The sequence below is a fragment of the Trichechus manatus genome, unplaced genomic scaffold, assembly GCF_000243295.1.
Source record: "Trichechus manatus latirostris isolate Lorelei unplaced genomic scaffold, TriManLat1.0 scaffold00133, whole genome shotgun sequence".
Classification (NCBI taxonomy): domain Eukaryota; kingdom Metazoa; phylum Chordata; class Mammalia; order Sirenia; family Trichechidae; genus Trichechus; species Trichechus manatus.
In genome coordinates this window covers 6,690,717-6,709,877 of record NW_004444069.1, presented here as the reverse complement: position 1 = coordinate 6,709,877, position 19,161 = coordinate 6,690,717, and the positions used below count along the sequence as shown (strand labels likewise).

Sequence of the window (19,161 nt, the reverse complement as noted above, 5' to 3'; positions counted from 1 at the left end):
AGGAGCATTCTGGCTGTACTTCTTCCAAGACAGATTTGTTTGTTCTTCTGGCAGTCCATGGTATATTCAATATTCTTCACCAACACCATAACTTAAAGGCATCAATTCGCCTTCATTCTTCCTTATTCATTGTCCAGCTTTTAGTGAGGTTCATAACAATAGAAGGTTCTCAAGCTGATCCCATCTGCAGTGCAAGCAGCTCTGTCACTTGGTCTTTATGATCCAAGGGATCCAATGGTGCTTTAAGTGCTTGTTGCTAATCAGGAGCCTGTGGGTACCCTTGATAAGATTCACAGTGGAGTCCCCTAGGGTTTTACAGCAAAGCCATGCTAGGCTGGCAAGTAACTATTCTCTTTTCAGAAACAGTATTTGGTTTGTTATTGGGTCCTAGTAGTAACTGAAGGCTGACCTGTGGGCATCAGGTGAACAAGCAACCTGAGCTTTCTCTGAACTGGAAGTGTCTGATTGAAGAAGACATAATTCAGTTGTGCCAAGCAAAAAAACAAAAGTACATATAGGATAGAGCTCTGGTAAATCCTAACAACACTGCCAACCCTCCCTTAACCTGCTCCCATGATCTCAAGGGCAGTTTCCTACAACTGACTAACTAGAGAAGCAAATATTTACAGGTGGCTCTTTATGCTTGGCTATTTTCAGTTGTCAGCGGACTGTTACGGTCAGGAGAGATGGCCTGATGTGCAAATTTACAATAATTCATGGCAGCAGCTAACAATTTAACCAGGTGGTCAGACATTCTGAATGACAAAAACTGGGGAAGATAAATGTGCTTTGAGAATAGGTCCAGAGAATGAGAATTTCATGCCTCATGTGAATCCTTGTCAAAGGACTGCCACTGAAGGAGGTACACAAAAGTCATACAGACATCGAACAGCTGCCATCCTGGAAGGGATAATTTGTCCTCAGTGGACTGAGCATTTATTCTAGATGTGGATTTCCTTGCCCGACTACCATGCTTCTGCCAGTGATACCATTTATAGATTCATTAAATGCCTTAGTCACCATCTTAAGTGTTTTTGTCAACACTGCTCTTGTTCTAGGGACTTCCATGACAACAAAAGGAGTTTCTGTTTACGGTGATGGAAAATCTGGCAATGTATACTGGCAATGTTTGCACAACATGATTGATGTAATTGGTGTCACTGAACTGGACACATGAAAAATGCTGAATTGGCAAATATTGTGTTATCTCTATTTTTACAATGATAAAGAGAGAGAGAAGTGAGGTAAGGGGCTCAGGATTCAGAGATTTTACACATCATCCAAAAGTGGTTGGCTTCAAAGAACAGTCCAAAAGACGACACTTTGTGAGGTTGGGAATGTCAAATTACAGGCTGTTGAAGATAGAGATACGACACAGCTTCTCTCATAGCCAGACTACATAGGTCCTGAAGCAAATGGCAGAAATGACCACTCTATTATTACTCCAGATACCCTGTTCAAAAAATTTTTCCCTTCTGTTTCTGCAACTTTTGTTTGGAGGTGCTGGTACCTGGGAAAAAAATACTTAGATTAAGAAATACAACAATGGTGCCAATGATTTGGAAACTGAGGCCACCATCTGACCATACTGAACTCCTTATGCCACAGGGCAACAGGCAAAAAAAGGAGTTACATGTTGGTGAGGGTTACTCTCTCACAGTTCAGGGAGGGAGAGGTATGTCTGGTACCTAGGGGTCTTTTAAAGTGCCTCCTGGCAATGCCTTGCCCAATGGAAAAAGTTAACGGAATTCTACAGTAATCACATACAGGGAGGGATACCAAGCATTCAGAACGCTAAGAAATCAAGGTTGGGGTCACTTCATCAGGTAATGAACTCTGGCCAATCGAGAAGCATGGGCTTGGTGGTGGAGGCATATGGTGCACTGTAACATATGTAATTCTCACATTCAAATCTAACATCACCATGGAACTGCTTGCTCATGAGAACAAGTGGTAAGTCAGGCAATCCAGGACAGGGAATCATGGCACATACCTATTGAGCTCCCTGATGGCCCGGAGTCTTCGGATATAGCGACGGCAACTCGGCAGAATAGAGAGGTGGTGGGCATGCAGGGTGAGAAAGAAGCATTCCGTAGGGAATTTCGGCTCAGAAAATGGAGGCTGATCACCATCTAGGAAAAATAACATCATCTCCTAAATAAAATCTATTACCAGACTAAATCAGAGAAAAGGCATAATTCAGAATAGAAAATTATACATTTGAATTTTCAAGGTGCTTAAGAACACTTTTTTGAAAATTAGAAACTTAAGTAATGTTGTAAGAGAACTAGAACTCCTGTGAGCACCACTGAATCACCACGTATTCTGCCTCATCTGTTTAAATGCTCACATAGATGTATATCAACAGTGTTTGTGATGTGTCTTCTTGATGTATGCCATATAACAATTTCCCTTTTTCAACACAGTACACAAACATGACTTTGAATCTCTAAATAGTATTAGGTTATGTTAATGCACTACAGATTCTATATTTCTCTACTGTTGGGCATGTTTGCATTTCTAATTTTTCACTATTATAAACAGCACTGCTGGGAGCATCCACATACAAAAATTACTTTTTGCTTTTTGTCTCCCCTCACCCCTCGGGATATATTCTGAAAATTAGAATTATTGAGAATGACAGAATTATAATTGTTGTTCTAAATCACCAGAATTCATTTTAGATAGATTAAATAAATGATTAACTGCCATCTATTTCTTCATAAACTTACATTTTATTTTTATTATTTTTTAACTTTTTTTATATTGTTGTACTTAAAGTTTACAATTAATAAGTTAGTATCTCATATAAATATTTATCATTCTGTTTTTGATTAATTTATAGAAATACATTGACAACTTGAATTTCTTTGAATTTGTATTTAATTCCTATGGGTATATATATTTTTCCCCTACAAGTGTATTTTATTTCATATGACATATACTATTTATAATTTTTCCCAAGCAAAAGAAATCTGTCTCTTGGTAGAATTTAGTTTTGGCCTTATACATTCATAGCAGTTCTATATTTTGAATGGCATGCTTTTACTAAGTATGTGACTCATATATTCTCTCGTTCTTTTATTTTACATATTTATTTAGACTCACTCTACAAAAGATGTGTTTACGTATTAAAACAAATGCATACTGTCTTTGATAATATACTCCATTTCTCGAATCATTATAAATTTCTCTCCCCTTCAGAGCTGGGTCAAATTCTTTCATCTTCTCACATTTTCTTATTAGATTTAAAAAAAAAAAAAAAAGTTTAACCCTTTGACAGTTCTGGAATTTACAACATATGACTCCAAGATCATACCAACAGTCACTTATTTAAATGACATCAAATACTGATTTTATTGTTTGTCAGATACTCAGTTCTTACACTTAAATATTATCTTAGTTTAAGTATTTTCTGTCCGTCTGATCACAGTGCCGCCACTGCCAGGTAAGCATGAAATCTCTACCCTAATCCATAAATAATTTTATAATATTAAAAAAAAAAAGACCTATGGTTTTGATGTCTGTCACTAAGTAACATGTTCTATAATATGGAGAGGAAAAAATCACCAATCATAACACTTCCAAAATATTTATATTTTTACACCATCAATACCTCAAAATCTATGAAATATTTTATGAGAATTTTAATTGGTATACATAAAATCTATATAATAACTAATTCACTGCTATTATCCTTATAATATCTTTTTTTAAAACTCTAAACAGTGTGTTTCTTTCCATTTGTTCTACATATCTATTTGTTTTGGGTGAATCCAAATAAAATCTTTTTAAATGTATGAACTTTATTGTGTACCTCTGTCAAAAATTCATTTTAAGGAGATGTAGTAACAGTGTGTAAGGAATCACTAGCATCCAAATGAACGGGTAGTGTTTCAATGACCTAATAACCAACATATCACTCACAGAGTTCAGTCAGCCAGTCGTTCACATCCTCCATAGTTGCATTCACTCGTGTCTCGTCATTTGGAAGAGTAATTCTACACCTTGGGTGGAATATATACGTGGGATCAACTGTCTCTAACTTGATCTTTGTACTTAGTTGCTGCAGCACCCAAAGGAAATTGAGCATAAATCCATCTGTAGATACCAATCTATCATCTGTCTGTGAAATACGGGAAAAAAAAAAAACATTTAAAATACTGATTTGAATATAATATTTTGGTACAATTTTATATGAAAGCAGAACACTCAAACATGACCATATCTTAAGGCAATGAGAGGACACACACCTTGTTACCACTGTCATCCTAATGGCTGCTATTCGTTGAGTATTAATTATATGCGAAGCATTTTACATATTGTCTCACTCTGAACTTTCATAATAACCCTTAGAGGTCACTGATATTGCTATTTCCACTTTACAGTGGAAGAAACTAAGGTTCAGAGAATTTAAGTGATTCGCCCAAGAGTCTCAAAATTAGTAAGTGGAAACACAATAAATGTTTCCTTTCTCCTCTTTATTTCCCCTCAAGAGCATCAGAACAACTAGTTTACCATTTCACTAATGGTTTCTGTAGCCTACAGCATTAGTCATAATCCTGCATTAATAACAGACTAGCAATTATAATACTGCTATCATAAAACACCAATTGAGTGTTCACTATGTACTAGGCACTAATTTAAGAGCTTTACATGTAGTAACTCCATGAGTTAGGTACTATTACTATCCTCATTTAATAGATGAGGAAACAGAAGCACAGAGAAGTTACTGTCTAAGGTCACACTTAGTAAACGGTGGAACCACAACTGGAAATTCAAATGGTCTGATAGCAGGTCCACGCTCTTAATCACTTCCCTATACCTTTTTTTTTTGCTTTTGAGTAGAAGTGTTGCATCATTCATTTATTATTTACTAGTAATATATAGGAACAATGTCCTTTTAACCTTTCTACTCTAGCAAAGGAATCCCTGGGTGGTGTAAACAGTTAACTCACTTGGCTGCTAACTGAAAGGTTAGAGGTCCAAGTCCACGCAGAGGTGCTTTGGAAAAAAGGCCTGGTGATCTACCTTAGAAAAATCAGCCACCGAAAATCTTACAGAGCAGTTGTGCTCTAACACACATGGGGTTGCTGTGAGTTGGAGTCAACTCGATGGCAACTGGTTTACTCCAGCAAAGTGGTGCAAGCCATCAGTCTCTCTCACTGGCACTAATGCACTTGTAACTTTGTAACTGGCCTCCTTGGGTTGGCTCCTGCCCCTTCCCTCTGCTTTAGTTCATTCTTTACACAGCAGATCTTGTGACTTCCTTGCTGAAGAATCTTCCAAGGGCTTCCCATTACAGTTAGAATAAAATAACATTCTCACAACATAATCCCAACCTGATGGAACCCTTGCCCATCCCTTCTGGCCCCATGACCTGCCACTTTCCTTCCTGTAAACTATCCTCCAGCCACAAAGTCCTGTATGCTGGGTTTCCACCAAACCTAGCTCATTCCCACTTTAGGACCTTACCTGTGTCTAAAATGCTTTTTTCTCAGCCTTGCAACAGCTGGCTTTTCTTATCAGTCAGGTCTCTAATCAAATGCCATCTCCTCAGAGAGGCCTTCCCTGCTAGCCTATCAAAAATCATTCCCATACTTTCCTTCTGGCCACTCCATGGTTGCTCTCAATTCCTTTACCTTGCTTTATTTATTTTATGGATTTTATTATGAAAAATTTATTTATATGTCTATCATTTGTCCTCTGTCTTGCCCCACTAGAACACAAACTCCAAAAAAAGCAGGAAGACTGCCTCGTTTATCACTCTATTCCCAATTTCTAGGACTATGCCTGGTAGCTACTGAATAAATATGAGTTGAAGGTATGAAATTAAAGAATAAATACAAGTGGTCCTTAGGAATCCTACCTGCATCTGTGCTTTCTTCATATTGGCATTGACGATAGCTGCCATGTAACTAAGAGCAGCCTCCCGGGTCTCACCGTTTAACAAAATACTATGCAGAATCTTGAAAAGCTCTTGCTGAAATTTATTTTAACACAAAGAAAAAGGTGGGGAAAAAAAAAAAGAAACACTTTATTTTAAACATGAATCCTTTTTGACTTCAAGAACAGTTAGCGTCCTTCCCATTTTCTCCCTCTCTCACTTCCACTCATTCCTGGAGAACCTGACTACCAGGGGAATATGAGAAACGTTCACATTCAACAGTGTTAAGATAATTAGCATAAAAGCGTGTTAGGGCAGAACATGGAGTAGGAGTAGAGGAGGTAAGTAGTTAAGAGTTTAATAAAATAGCCTTTGTTATTTCCTTTCCATGATCAAAATTACCTAACTACCGAAGCCTGTAATTTCCCTGCTTTTAAGTTTTAGGACTGAAGGCATACTAATCTACATTTAGGACAAGCAAATCAGCAAGGGGTGTGTGCAAACTAACAGTGTTCGCTCACCCTACAATTTAAATGCCTAAGGACTAGCTGGAGAGAGAATGGCAACTATACTCAGGACCTACCCCAATGATACTACATACACAGGGCAGCGTATCATTGCTGCTGCAGTTATTATTCAAAACACGGGTTATTTTATATAGCTTATCTTTTATTCACCCTTCAGATTCATTTTCTGAACACCTACCCTTCCCAACTCCAAGTAATGCTGCAGTGATTGGCTAACCACGCGAGTGTTTTCCAGGGTAATGGCAGGCCCTGAGAAATATTTTTCAACCACTTTAGCCTAGAAAGAGAAGGAAGAAATTCAATCAACATATAATGTACACTTAGGAAGAAATCTGCACACAGGAGCAGCAAAGTGTGAATGGCCACTGTACTTACATCATCTTCTGCAAAGACAGAGAAACTAAAGAAAGCTCCCAGATAAGATAGTCTCTGCAGCTCCCGCCCCGAACCAGGGCTTAAGGATTTAGGCAACCACAATGGCAAGGAAGCGACCTATGCAAAAAATGAAAGAGGCAAATCAAGTTGCTAAAAAGGCAAGAATGGTAAAGATTTAGTAAACAGAATTCTCAACAGCAATCTGTTCAGCTCATTCTTAAACACTAGCACAATGGCTAGCATTTACTTGAAAATACAAGGCACACAAATATATTAGGATGCCTGCTGGTATTTCCTCACCTCGGATAGAAGAAAAGTCAATTTCTCTTCATTTTTACAAAATATTTAGAAAATTTTTTTTATGTTTCTAAATATTCTTTGATGAACTTCATAATAGTATTTTTATACTACCAAAAAACTCAAGTAAATTTTCCCTGTAGGACTTGTTATCCTAATTGTACATGACTTATCCAAAAACATCACAAAAGAAAATAAACACATTCACTCCAAGAAATAGGGTATGCCACAACAATTTAACAGACATGCTATCTACAGCTAAGGGAAAATTTAAAATGTCCTTCAAGAGAAGTTACTTGGATAATGTTACCTAAGGAACACCTTCTGAGTTATGATATGTTCACTGAAAATATGCAAGCCAATAGGCACTTACCAAATTGCACACAGGATGTGTCTTCCCAAACTTCGTTTCACAGAGCTCACCTAATGCCTAGAAATCAAATCAGAAAGAGCCATTTAAATGCATTTCATCTTACATTGCCTGCCATGTATAACATCAAGAAACAGCTTTAAATGCAGCTATAAATACATATGCAATCCCTCCAAAATGGTAACAGCTTTACTGCCTTTTCTGATTAATAAACTAATAAATGTACATGGTAAAAAACTTCAGAAAAATCAGGATATAAAATAAAAATCAGTCATAAACATTACTCCCAGAGATAATGTCTATTGGTATTTTGGTTAACAGCGTTCTAGACATCTGTTTGTGCATATACACAGAGACAAATGTACATATTTTTACCAAAAATGCTTTTTTTCATTTAACATCTTCCCATGTCAAAAAAGAGATTTACTTCATATACTTTAGACAGCTAGTGCTGCCAGTGCTAAACATGACTATAAATAATTACGATTTACAAGCTGTCAAATTCAGAACACATGTAAAACAATAACCTGATTTTAAACATAAGAAGATCTTCCAGTATTTTTTAGAAATCCAGCATTTTCCTTTGGAGCCCCAATCATTCTCAAATTAGAGAATTACAAAAATATTTTGTAATTTGTAGTTCTTGGGGACATAAACACAATTTAACACTTGACCTGGCCGTGGCGATACAATCAAACATGATATTTTAACAGTGAATTGATACTCTCCGTAATGTGGACAGATGTATAAAAGTTGTTAAACCAGTTGCAGGAAGGTCTGGGTTGATGCATTTAGGCACTGACACATCTTGGAGGAGCCCCTGAAGCTCAGAGAGCTTCTGCAGAGAAGCAAAAGTTGTCACTGCCTAGTGCACGTTAGGATCACCTGGGAAGCCTTTAAAAACCACACTGCCAGGCCACTCCCACCCTCAGCCCCCTACCTTCACCCCAAGATTTAACTCATAATATCCAGGGGGTGGGAGCCAGAAATCAGTATTATTTAAAGATCCTCGGGTGGCTCAAACGTACAGCAAAGCTCAAATCTACTATTCTATCTGATTTCACCTCCAACCTTCTTCCTCTTCCTGTTTCTCATTATTATACCCTCTTTCTCGCTGCACTCTCATTATTGTACAAGAATCAATAATGGTACAAAATAAAACTATTGTCTTCCACAATGGAGGCCTTTGTCTTTTGACCAAGAAGGACATTTTGTTGATATCTGACACTAAAAGCTCCTCACTGAGACATCAAGCTTATTTAAACCACAACCAAAAAGCCAGGCATTCCATGCATGGGTAATTACATAATATAATGGTAATTAGTGTTCATTAAAATATTTCATCACTGAAATCAAATACTCACATTATCCCACTTCCTTTTCTCTGCCACAGACACTGAATAAGGATTAAGAGAATTTTACTAGGAACCTGAATAACATGCACAGTGGAAAGAGTCCGGGCATAAAGCTATTCAAAATTATTTTTAAAAGTAAGAATTCCCATTACACTGTTTAATTTCCCAGCAGCACAGTCTTTAACATTTAGCCTCTTCGTGTTATCAGCTTTAGTATTTTTTAAATAGATAAATGTAGCTTTTGGGTGCACCTCTGTTTTAGCATTTATTGTAGTGTAATTATCTAAATGTTCCACTGTGGTTTGAGTTTCTGCAGTAGATTATGAGCAAGTTGAGGAAAGGGGTGTTGTCTCCTTAGTCCCTGTGTTCCCAGTGCCTGGCACATAATATAGCCTCAGTAAGTACTTTAATGAGCAAACAGAATAAACTCAGTAGAATGAGTAAAAGAAACAAATGCAGTAAAATACATCAATTTAACCAAGGCTTCAATTTACACAAGGTTGTAGATACATAAAGGAAGTTGATTTCATATTTTGATATTTCTTCCTTGATACTTCTAGAATGAAAAGTATTCAGTAATACTTGAAGCAAATTCAGGGAAGAGAAGAGCATCTTATTTTCATTCTGGTTCCAGTATTTTCACGACAGTCAAGTCCCACTGTGAGAACTTAGCTGAAAGTTCTGTCCACAATTTATGTTGCTCTAAGTGTCTTAAAGACCAAAGTAGATCTGAGTTTTCCAAGCAAAGCCTGAAGATGAGGTACACAGCCTCAGGAAATTGGGAAGATGACCAAGAGAGTTACTCTGAGATTTTCTGCAGACAGTCACTCCATACAAAATAAAATTGTATTGTTTTCCTTATTATAACTCTGCCTTTTTATTTGCATTTATAATTTTTTTTTTGTTAAATAAAAAATTTTCATTCCAAATATGGTATGCTCATGACTAGGAAAATCAGAAGTGTACCACCAATAAAGATCTTTCTCATAAGCTATCCAATATGGCGAAGTACATGTCAGTAACTACATCACTACTCCTGTCTAGGACTGGGTAGGTGGGATATGTACCGGGCTGCTAACTGTCTTCACTGATGCATCTCACTGCACAGCAAACACTCTGCATGGCCAACACAAAGATTTCATGTTTTAAATTTGAAAACAAGGTGGATCATGGACCTGAAAGAAAAGTGTATGTTAAAATAATCTGTAAGAAAAGCATCTATTAAACGGGTTAAAAAAATACAAAGTTTTACCATGAGGGGGTATTTAAAGTAGTCACTATCGAGGGAGCACTCTTTGGCAGCAAGCGCCAGGCCTTGTAAAATGGGGATAAAGATCTATAAGACAAACAAAAACAAAACAAAACAAAACAAAATTTAAGTGTAAGAAATTTCAAGCGTAAGAAGCATGTCAAATAAAGTGCTGACTCTGAATGCCCAGTCATGCCCACTCCTTCCCCAAAGAAAAGCTTTTCTGCACATGAAGGAGTCTAGAATCCAGCTGAAAGAGCCCTGGTGATGCAATGGTTACTTGGTTGCTAACTGAAAGGCTGGAGGTTCGAACCCACCCAGTGGCTCCATGGGAGGAAAGACCTGGCGACCTGCTCCTGTAAAAATTACAGCCTAAAAAACCCCAAGGGGCAGTCCTACTCTGTCACACTGGGTCCCTATGACTGGAAAATCGACTCAACAGCATCTAACAACAGAATCCAGTCACATAGCGTGGAGATGTCCTTGACAAGGTCGACCATAATATAATGCAGTGGAATTCTCTAGATGTAAAGGAATTTTGGTGAACCCTAATACCCTGAGAAAACCATCCTTAGGTAGCACTTGCAGTAACTCAATTGAAACTCACAAATTTAGAGCCTACTGAAGGGCCCTCCAGGGATTTCACTTGGTCTCATCAACTAAACTCTGCACATCTCGGCAACTAAAATGTTTTTGATTGTCAAGCACCTGCAAACCAAAACCCAAACCAAACCTGTTGCCGTCAAGTTGACTCTGACTCATAGTGACCGTATAGGATAGAGGAGAACTGTACTATAGGGTTTCCAAGGAACAGCTGGTGGATTTGAACTGCTGACCTTTTGATTAGCAGCTGAGCTCTTAACCACTGTGCCACCAGGGCTCTAAGCACCTATAAAGTAATATGTAAAGAAACAAGGCTAAATATTCTAATATTTTCTAAGCTCTATCAATAATTAAACCTTAATTAGGCAGGCCAAAGAGATAGCTGGTAAATGTTGAAATGGAAAAAGAAAAATTTAGTCAGAATGCCTAACCTTCAGAATGTAATTAATACAATCACCAGTTACTGGAGCTTGAGGGCACTTAAATTTAGTTATAGAGTTTACCATTAATACTGTGACACATGAACACATGCAAGATTGGCTCAGCACAGCTTATCCTCAAATTTCATAATGCACTCACTGATCAACACATTTAGGCCAGGGAGTTGGTTGGGATTCAAAACTAATAACATGAAGTAGAAAATGACGTAAACAACAGCTGACAATCTGAAATCCAACAAATTGTAAAGGGAGTGTTCTAAAAGCCATTAAAAAATTTGAACAAATCCCTTTCCTGCTCATTTTATCCCACTGTATTGAACACTCATCATTTAAATAGCACAGTACAAAAAAGGGGCCCTGGATGACAAGGTGTCTGTGTAGTGTCTTAAGATATGAAAGCTCTGGAAGAGATCATTCTAGTTTTGCAAGTCTGACAATCTGGGTAGAAATAATGAGCTTTCACAAACTAGCTAAAAATGTAGAAGTAACACTCAGGTGTGGGGGTGGGGAATGCCAAAACTGCAGTTGAGGGAAAAAAAAACCAAACAAAAGCTCCAGAATCACCAAAAGTAAATTTCATTATTGGTCATCCAGAAAAATCTCTAAACATTTTCTTTAGGAATAGTATAAAACATCTTCACTCTTTCTAATAGAGTTAGCCTCTTTTGCAAGTAGGGTTTAATTTATAATAGACAAAATACTGCCAATTGTAATATTTTTCAAATAGTCAAACATTATACTATTTACAAGGTCTACATATTTTAAATACTTATTTTCAAATGAGTATCTCCCAGCACTGATAAAATGTAAGTATTCACTTCCAATTCTAAATTCTAGTTATTATTAATTTCTATGTGAATATTTCTCAAATATTAAAAGAAAGGAGACTGAAATTTCAGTAAAAAGATTTAATAATACAAATTTGCCACACTTTAGGTTTTTTAGACAAAAGGCTAAAATGCCATTTTTCAGCATACCAGCTCCATAGTAAAACATAATAAAAGACAAACGAGCATTCAAGATTGAGTGGCAGAAAAGGAGTCAGAACTCTGCAATTAAAAAAAAACAGGTCATTTCCTAACCTCCCTGTATGTTTCTTCATGAATAAATTAGGCATAATATACTCCTTTCAGCCGATAAAAAAAACTGGGCTGCTTTCATATAGTTAAAGCTACTCTGGCTTCCTCAAAGGATGTACTTTTTAATAGAAAAAATATTCTAATTAATGTACATTACACATATAATCTAGCATATCACTTAAACCTTCCAAAATAATTATTCATTTTCATCAGAGTTCACTTATGTTTCTATAAAAGAAAGGCCCACTATGCTCCCTTAAATATTCCTATAAGTCAACAAGACCATTCATCTTAAGCAGTTGGTGATAAGCAGTTGGTGAATTTCAGGTACAGAGTATACACAAGACTAACTGGAATTTTTACTCCTGGATTCTTCTTTTACAGATATTTTGAAGACTACTGAAAACAAAATTCCTGAGAATTCAAAGGTCTTAAAATTAATACAAATATTAAAATATTATCAGGTATAAAAACAGATAAAAGCAACCACACTTGCTATTGCCTCAGTTATTCTAATCACTCACACACACACACACAAACAAACGATGATATGGCAAATTGTAAGAAAATTTTATAAAAATCTCTTCATCACAGGAAATAGCTTGTGTGAAAGTTTCTGTGGCTAAGTGCCTACTTTCAACACTGGGCTATAAAACAGTAATCCAAATGTAATGCCAAAGTTTCCCCTTGGAGGAAACCTTCAAAAATAAGTAAGAAACGTTATTATTAAATATCTCATATCTGCATTTTCACTTGACTTGACACAAGAGGCATCAAAATAATGTATAAAAAGCAAATGGACAAAGGAATTTGTGAGACAGGAGATAACATTTCTAATTTAGTGGTGAGAAGATAAAAATTGTGTATGCTGTGCACACCCCCTCTGCACAAATTTGATAGTTAATTTATTTTCTTTTTATAAACCCAGAGACTCATCTGGCAAATTCCCGTCATGCCTTATGCTATCTCCTGGTACTCATGTGTTATAAAGCCCTTGAAATCAGGAACTGGGCCTTGTATTTCTTCTTGTCAACTAAAGCACCCAGCACAGACACTGCTTAAAATACTTGATGCTTGACTGATAAGCTGAGATAGGCAAATGATTTGAACATGCAGCTATCAATCTGACTGCCTCAAGAAAGGAACCTCAGATACGTCTTCTCTCTGAGCAAGTAACACATACGTGTTCCAATTCAGGGACGGAGAAGTTATCAACGTATGGTGTATTTAGAAATGAGCAACAGCCTAGAAGCTCTCAGGCAAAAGCTGCATTAGTAAACTCACAAAACCGTACCTGCTTGAACACTTCTTCATCCTGGTGCGTTGTTCTCACCAGCTCTTGAATGAAGCCATATGGGAGATTCCTACACAGCATATACGGCACCAAGAAGGACGGCTGCTGCATGGACCTGTGGACACATGAAAACCAAGGGCTGCGATGAAGACAACTTGCTACCAAGTAACAACAAAAGCCTATGACATGTGACTTTAGCAGCAACTGTCCACTCAAAAGTCAGTCTTTAGAACTCCCAAATATTTTGCACAACAATTTTAGGCAAAAGATTACCCCTCTTATCAGTAGTAACCATTTTTTGGCATTTTTAATGAGAGACTATATACAGGAAGTTTCAAAGAGTCCATCTTTTCCTACATACAGCCTTTAAAAAGGAAGCATTAAAAAAACAAAGCATTATATGTTTCTTTTACTTATTTATTGATGCCTCATCCAGTTCTAAAAAAGACGAGCAAGGGTTAAGGACTTTTTAAACGTTTAGTCTTGGAACATTTTTTAGGCTTTTGGGATATGTGTATCATTTTCCTTCTTTTCAAAAAGCTTAAAAAATATATGGTTAAAATACAGAAAATAATATAAAAAAATCCCAGCATGAGTAACTTTTGCAACTTTGTCATTTTTCCTTCAGATATTTTTGCAGAAAAGAAACAAAATATACAAACATTTTTCTTTATTAAATTTGAAATCTTCCTGGGACGCCCAGAAACAAGGAAACAATGTAGCACTTTGGGTGATTTCTTAATTATCCATTCCTCCACTATTTATTACTAAATAACAAAAACTGGACAGTGTGATACACGGAAAGTGATAATCTGCACGTTTTATCAAATAGCTTCTCTGATTTCAAGCAGTTGCTCTTAAACGAAATTACTAATTTTCTGCCTTGATGTCTACATATTTCAACAATGCTTTATCTCAACAATGCATGAAAAACTCTTAAAACATAATTAATGTGAACTCAGTTTAATTTCTTTTAAAATACGTTTTGCATTACTTTAGGAGATGAAGAGGAAAACAGTGCTGGAATTAAAAATAATCACTTTTATAGTATTTTAGAGAAGGAATGGGACCTGACAGATTATCTGGTCAAATGCTTCCATTTTATTACAGGTGAGGAGATGAGTTATTCTAGGCGCTGCAAAATGGCTTGACAGCCTTATGCCCACTGCTGGAAACAATCCCCTCTCTGCTAACACCAAGCATCTAATGGTTCTTCATACCTTGGTTGTGTTAGGGAACCTTGTAGTACTAATGCAGTATGGGAAATGCACTGTGAGCGGATGTTGCTCAGAAGCTGGCTGACAGCTGGCTGGCTGCACATCTGAAAAAGACAGTTGGAGGTAAGGACTACAGAAAATAAACAAAAGAATCCTAAATTGTTGAAAACCGACAACCATCAGAACAAACAGATTCCTAGAAAAAGGCATGCTTTTTTCCTCTTCCTTTATTACAATGAAAAAACTGGAGTAACTATCACCCAAGTATGCTGTCTCCACTGGAATATACGGTCAGAGAAGAAAGAAGCAGAAGTTTGAGGTGGCCACTCAGGAACCTCAGAGATGTGGCTACCATTCTCTTTGTTTCTGCTAGGGTTCAGTGCAAGAAACCCACGGAGGCCCTTCACAAATATGAAATGAACAGGGGGCCAACTGGATTAATTTCTAATGTAAAACTAGAACCAGAAAATGAAATAGGAATATAAGGAGAAAGTAATGAAGAGAGTTGGCATGAAATAGTGAATAAAGTATAGCCTCCTGGGTTTAATCCCAGCTTTGGAATTTATTATTTGTGTTATTCTGGACAAATTACTTAATCTTTCTGAGGTTCATCCTCTTATTCATACAATGGAAAAGATAATACCTATCTTACACTGGGTTATACTGGGCTGACTGAATGACTGAGAATTTGAGTTCATGTAGACCTTGTACAGAGCTTGGCATTTTATAAGTGCTTCACAAATGTTGGTTATTATTATGATGATTATGACAGGCTATTAGATATGATCAGGGCCATGTAAGCTGTTCATGGCACTGAGCTACAGTGTGTTGGTTAAGACAGAAGACTGAAGCTAGGCGACCTGGGTTTACATCTTTGGCCCTGCCACTTCTTCCCTCCACTAGGATGTGAGTCCACCAGGGGAGGGATCTTTGTCTGTTTTGTCCACTGATACATCCAAGCTCCTAGTACAGTTCCTGGCACATAGTTGATGTGCAATAACTATTTACTGCTTAAATAAATGAAAGAATGCTCCTCAGGTCTCAGGGGGGAAAAAGATAAGTTATCAAACAAATAATCAGCTTAAAAAAAGAAAAAGAATCTATTACATATTACCTTTGGTGCTTTTTTTTCCTCTATTCCAATTCGGTCAAAGCACTCTATGAGGTAGTTCAGCATATCTGTCTCCTTACAAGTTTCAATGGTGAAATGGTCACTGTAGGAATCCCAAGTACTCACCCCACCAGAGGCTCCCAAACTTTGGAAGGAAAAGATGAGAAGGAAAAAAAAATTAATGATTCTTATCTCTTCTTGATTATTTCTTTTTGACAGAGTTTGCATTTCTGCAGCAGAAAGCCTGTTAGGTCCCTGTATCCACAACCAAGCACAAACACCCATGCAGCCAAAATTGGAGCTGATTGCTTATTTTGTTCCAAGTGCAACAACATTACTTTTTGGAGGACATTTTATGGACCTAAAAAGCAAATATGACCAGAAACCCAATACCACATCTTACTGGGAATGGTGACTTATAAATAAACCCAGAAAGACTAAGAACTGCTACCAAGTATGATGCATATGAAGAGCTATCACAGGCCTTAATCAAAACTGACCACAGTCACTCAGGCAGATTTGTAGATTAAAGCCGACTAGGCTATTGCTATAGTCAAACTCTTTAGGAATAAAGTTATAAGGTATTAACAAAATATCTCTTTATCCTAATGATGTCTAGCATAGATCTCAAAAGCCTTTATCCAGGCAAACAATTTGTTCCATATATATTTACCACAATAAAATTTTAAAAAGCCTTTATCCAGCATCTGTCAATAGGACTAGAGCTTGGGAAAACGGTCCAGTGAGAAGGAGACATGAAAATATTTGCTACCAACACAAAATTTTCTAAACCCTTTAGCAAAAAGGGCAACGTAGTACAGTCAAAACAAAAGAACAATCTTAGACTAGGAACATCTAGACTTCTAGTCTTATTGTTTACTTGTTACATGAACCTAGAACACCTCTATCTCATCTTCAGTGAGGCTCAAACGAAATAATGCAGAAGTGATTTGTAACATATAAGCAGGACACAATGTAAGGCACTGTTATTATTAGTTATAATTATTATCTGAGACAAAAACCAAACACACTCATAAGGGTTAGATGTAATGAAATTAAACAAAGTTAAGATCAATCATCATAAGTCATATACCAAATATGATATTAACTAACAAATTGATTTGATATACACAAAACATATGAAGAGCTTAATCAGGGCACAGGAGGAGGCAAGGAATTTTGAAATGAAGAGGAAATGAGAAAATACCAACTTATCAAAAAAAAAAAAAATTAGGTATCAAAGACGACAAGGGATAAGAGGACTACCAGGAACTTGAGAGACACATCCCTGCTTCAACCTGGGGGATGGACAATTAAAGGCAAGGAATTAAAAGGACCAAAAGGAATTGAGATAATAACAATGTTATACAGATAGATAGCAGACATTTAACAGCAGTTTAGGAATGTATACAAAACTGATCTTGGAATTTGGGGAAAATATACATAAGTGACCTAGGAATGAAACTATGATATTAAAAGTATTTCAGTAAGGAGGATAAAATGATGCCAGTTTTAAACTGACAGCTTTCAGCCCACAGTCAGTCTAGTAAATTTGAATTCCTACAATCTAGTATATAGGCCTGGGGTCCCTAGGTGATGCAAACTCAGCTGTTACATGAAAGGGTGGTGATTCATATCCACTCAGAGACGCCTCAGAAGAAAGTCCTGGCGATCTGCTTCTGTAAAGACTACAACTAAGAAAACCCTATGGAGCAGTTCTACTCTGTAATGCATAGGCCACCATGAGTCAGAATCAACTCGACAGCAGTGGGTTTTTAGTATATAGGTCTCATAAGAGGGAAGGAGGAGACTGAGATACACTCAAAGGTACATGGCAGCCAATCAGCTGACTGAGCAGGTACCTGAGCCACCCACAAAGCTCCTCAGCAGAAGTCTTGACAAAGATGATCAGACAAGTGGGGAACCCTCCAAAACAAAAACAATCAATTCTTATGTTTTTATAACAAGTTTTTTGGTAAACTTAATTAATCACAGGATGGTATCTGTTCATGGACATGAAACAGAAAGGTAAGTACTGTAATACAGCACAAGAAAAACATACATAATAATGAAACAGAAAAACCAACCAACAAATATAAGTGGGGTGAATCCCCAAAAGCAGAAAGGGGAGAAAAGAGACATTTGTCTTTATCTGCAGCAATTAGTTACTTTCAAGCTATCTGCTGTATACCCTCCCCCATTCTTTTTGATGCTTAGTGACTCAGTGACCACATTCACTGCTAATCTTAAAGATAAACTCTGCTAATACTGGGCTGTACCTACACAATTAATTGCCATTTTCCTTTGAGCAGGTCTCTCAGATGACAATGAAAATAGATCCTTCTTATGGTTAAAATGAAAATTTTAAACTCTGTTTCCTTGATACTAAACCATGCATTTCTTACATTTCATTTTTCCATTTCTGAAATGCAAATCCTCTTAAATCTGATGTTGACAGGTCCTTGCCAGCTGCATGGAACTCGTCTGACGTGTGCAAACGTTTGTGTGAACAGGGCAGGTCTGGATGGTGTTGGCTCATGAAATTGTCACTGAAACTAGGGTCTATTCTTAGCACATTCTGTTTAATTTTAACTTGCTGTCACTTGGAATGTCTTCACGAATACTTCATTAAGGCATGAATAGTGACAATGTATGTGGAAGACTGCTTGTCTCATTACAGGCAATGCAATGAGAGGTACCCAGAATATACTACAGAATTTCTGAAGCTAAAAGAGGTTGATGTATTTTGGTGAGCATCAGCCAGGCACCAGATATCACTTCCAGCTGACTTCAAGAAGAGAGGGGAAAAAAATAAAACAAAGTTTTACCAAACAGGAAATGCATAGTAAACCCCAGCATTCTTCAATATATTTCAGATTCATAAGCTCAATCCTAAAGACGCTAAGTAGAACAGCATCACAAGTATGAAGAGTGGATAGTCTCCCGAATATTATGCTTAAAGTCAATGGTCGAGATTGATTTACAAGGATCTTCAGATTTGAAGTGAAAGGGTTGGACTCAAATTTTGAATATGATACTGAAAAAGAAATTGGTGTATAATTATATGCATAAATTTATGATACTATCAGTAAAGATGTTTAATGTTTAAAGTAATATTTCTTATTTTTCCTCAAAAAAAAAAAAAAAAGCATACAAAATTAATGATACTTTTACAACTGAGGCATTCTAAACTCTTGGAAATATTTAAGTCCCAAGAGCACCCAAAAAAAATATACTTCCTTCTGGGAGAATGTGTGAACCATTTTCTGATAACTACATGAGTAGTCCAATTTTATGGATGTAATTATTTCACATAGGAGAAATACAGCTAAATCCTTCTGGAAACACAATGAAAAT

The 19,161-nt window shown here is 36.8% G+C and overlaps 1 protein-coding gene across 3 annotated transcripts in view; it reads right to left on the bottom strand.

Moving 5' to 3' along the window:
* Window positions 1–19,161, bottom strand: part of UBE4B (ubiquitination factor E4B) — a 141,914-nt gene that overhangs the window by 41,899 nt on the left and 80,854 nt on the right. For all 3 annotated transcript variants that reach the window (XM_004385149.1, XM_023739408.1, XM_023739407.1), the window contains 10 exons: window positions 15,808–15,949; window positions 14,697–14,797; window positions 13,477–13,591; window positions 10,064–10,147; window positions 7,460–7,516; window positions 6,790–6,906; window positions 6,593–6,691; window positions 5,870–5,983; window positions 3,928–4,126; window positions 1,994–2,132 (listed from right to left, as the gene is read on the bottom strand). In XM_004385149.1, the coding sequence (XP_004385206.1) occupies window positions 1,994–2,132; window positions 3,928–4,126; window positions 5,870–5,983; window positions 6,593–6,691; window positions 6,790–6,906; window positions 7,460–7,516; window positions 10,064–10,147; window positions 13,477–13,591; window positions 14,697–14,797; window positions 15,808–15,949 (1,167 nt within the window). The remainder of the gene's footprint in view (window positions 1–1,993; window positions 2,133–3,927; window positions 4,127–5,869; window positions 5,984–6,592; window positions 6,692–6,789; window positions 6,907–7,459; window positions 7,517–10,063; window positions 10,148–13,476; window positions 13,592–14,696; window positions 14,798–15,807; window positions 15,950–19,161) is intronic.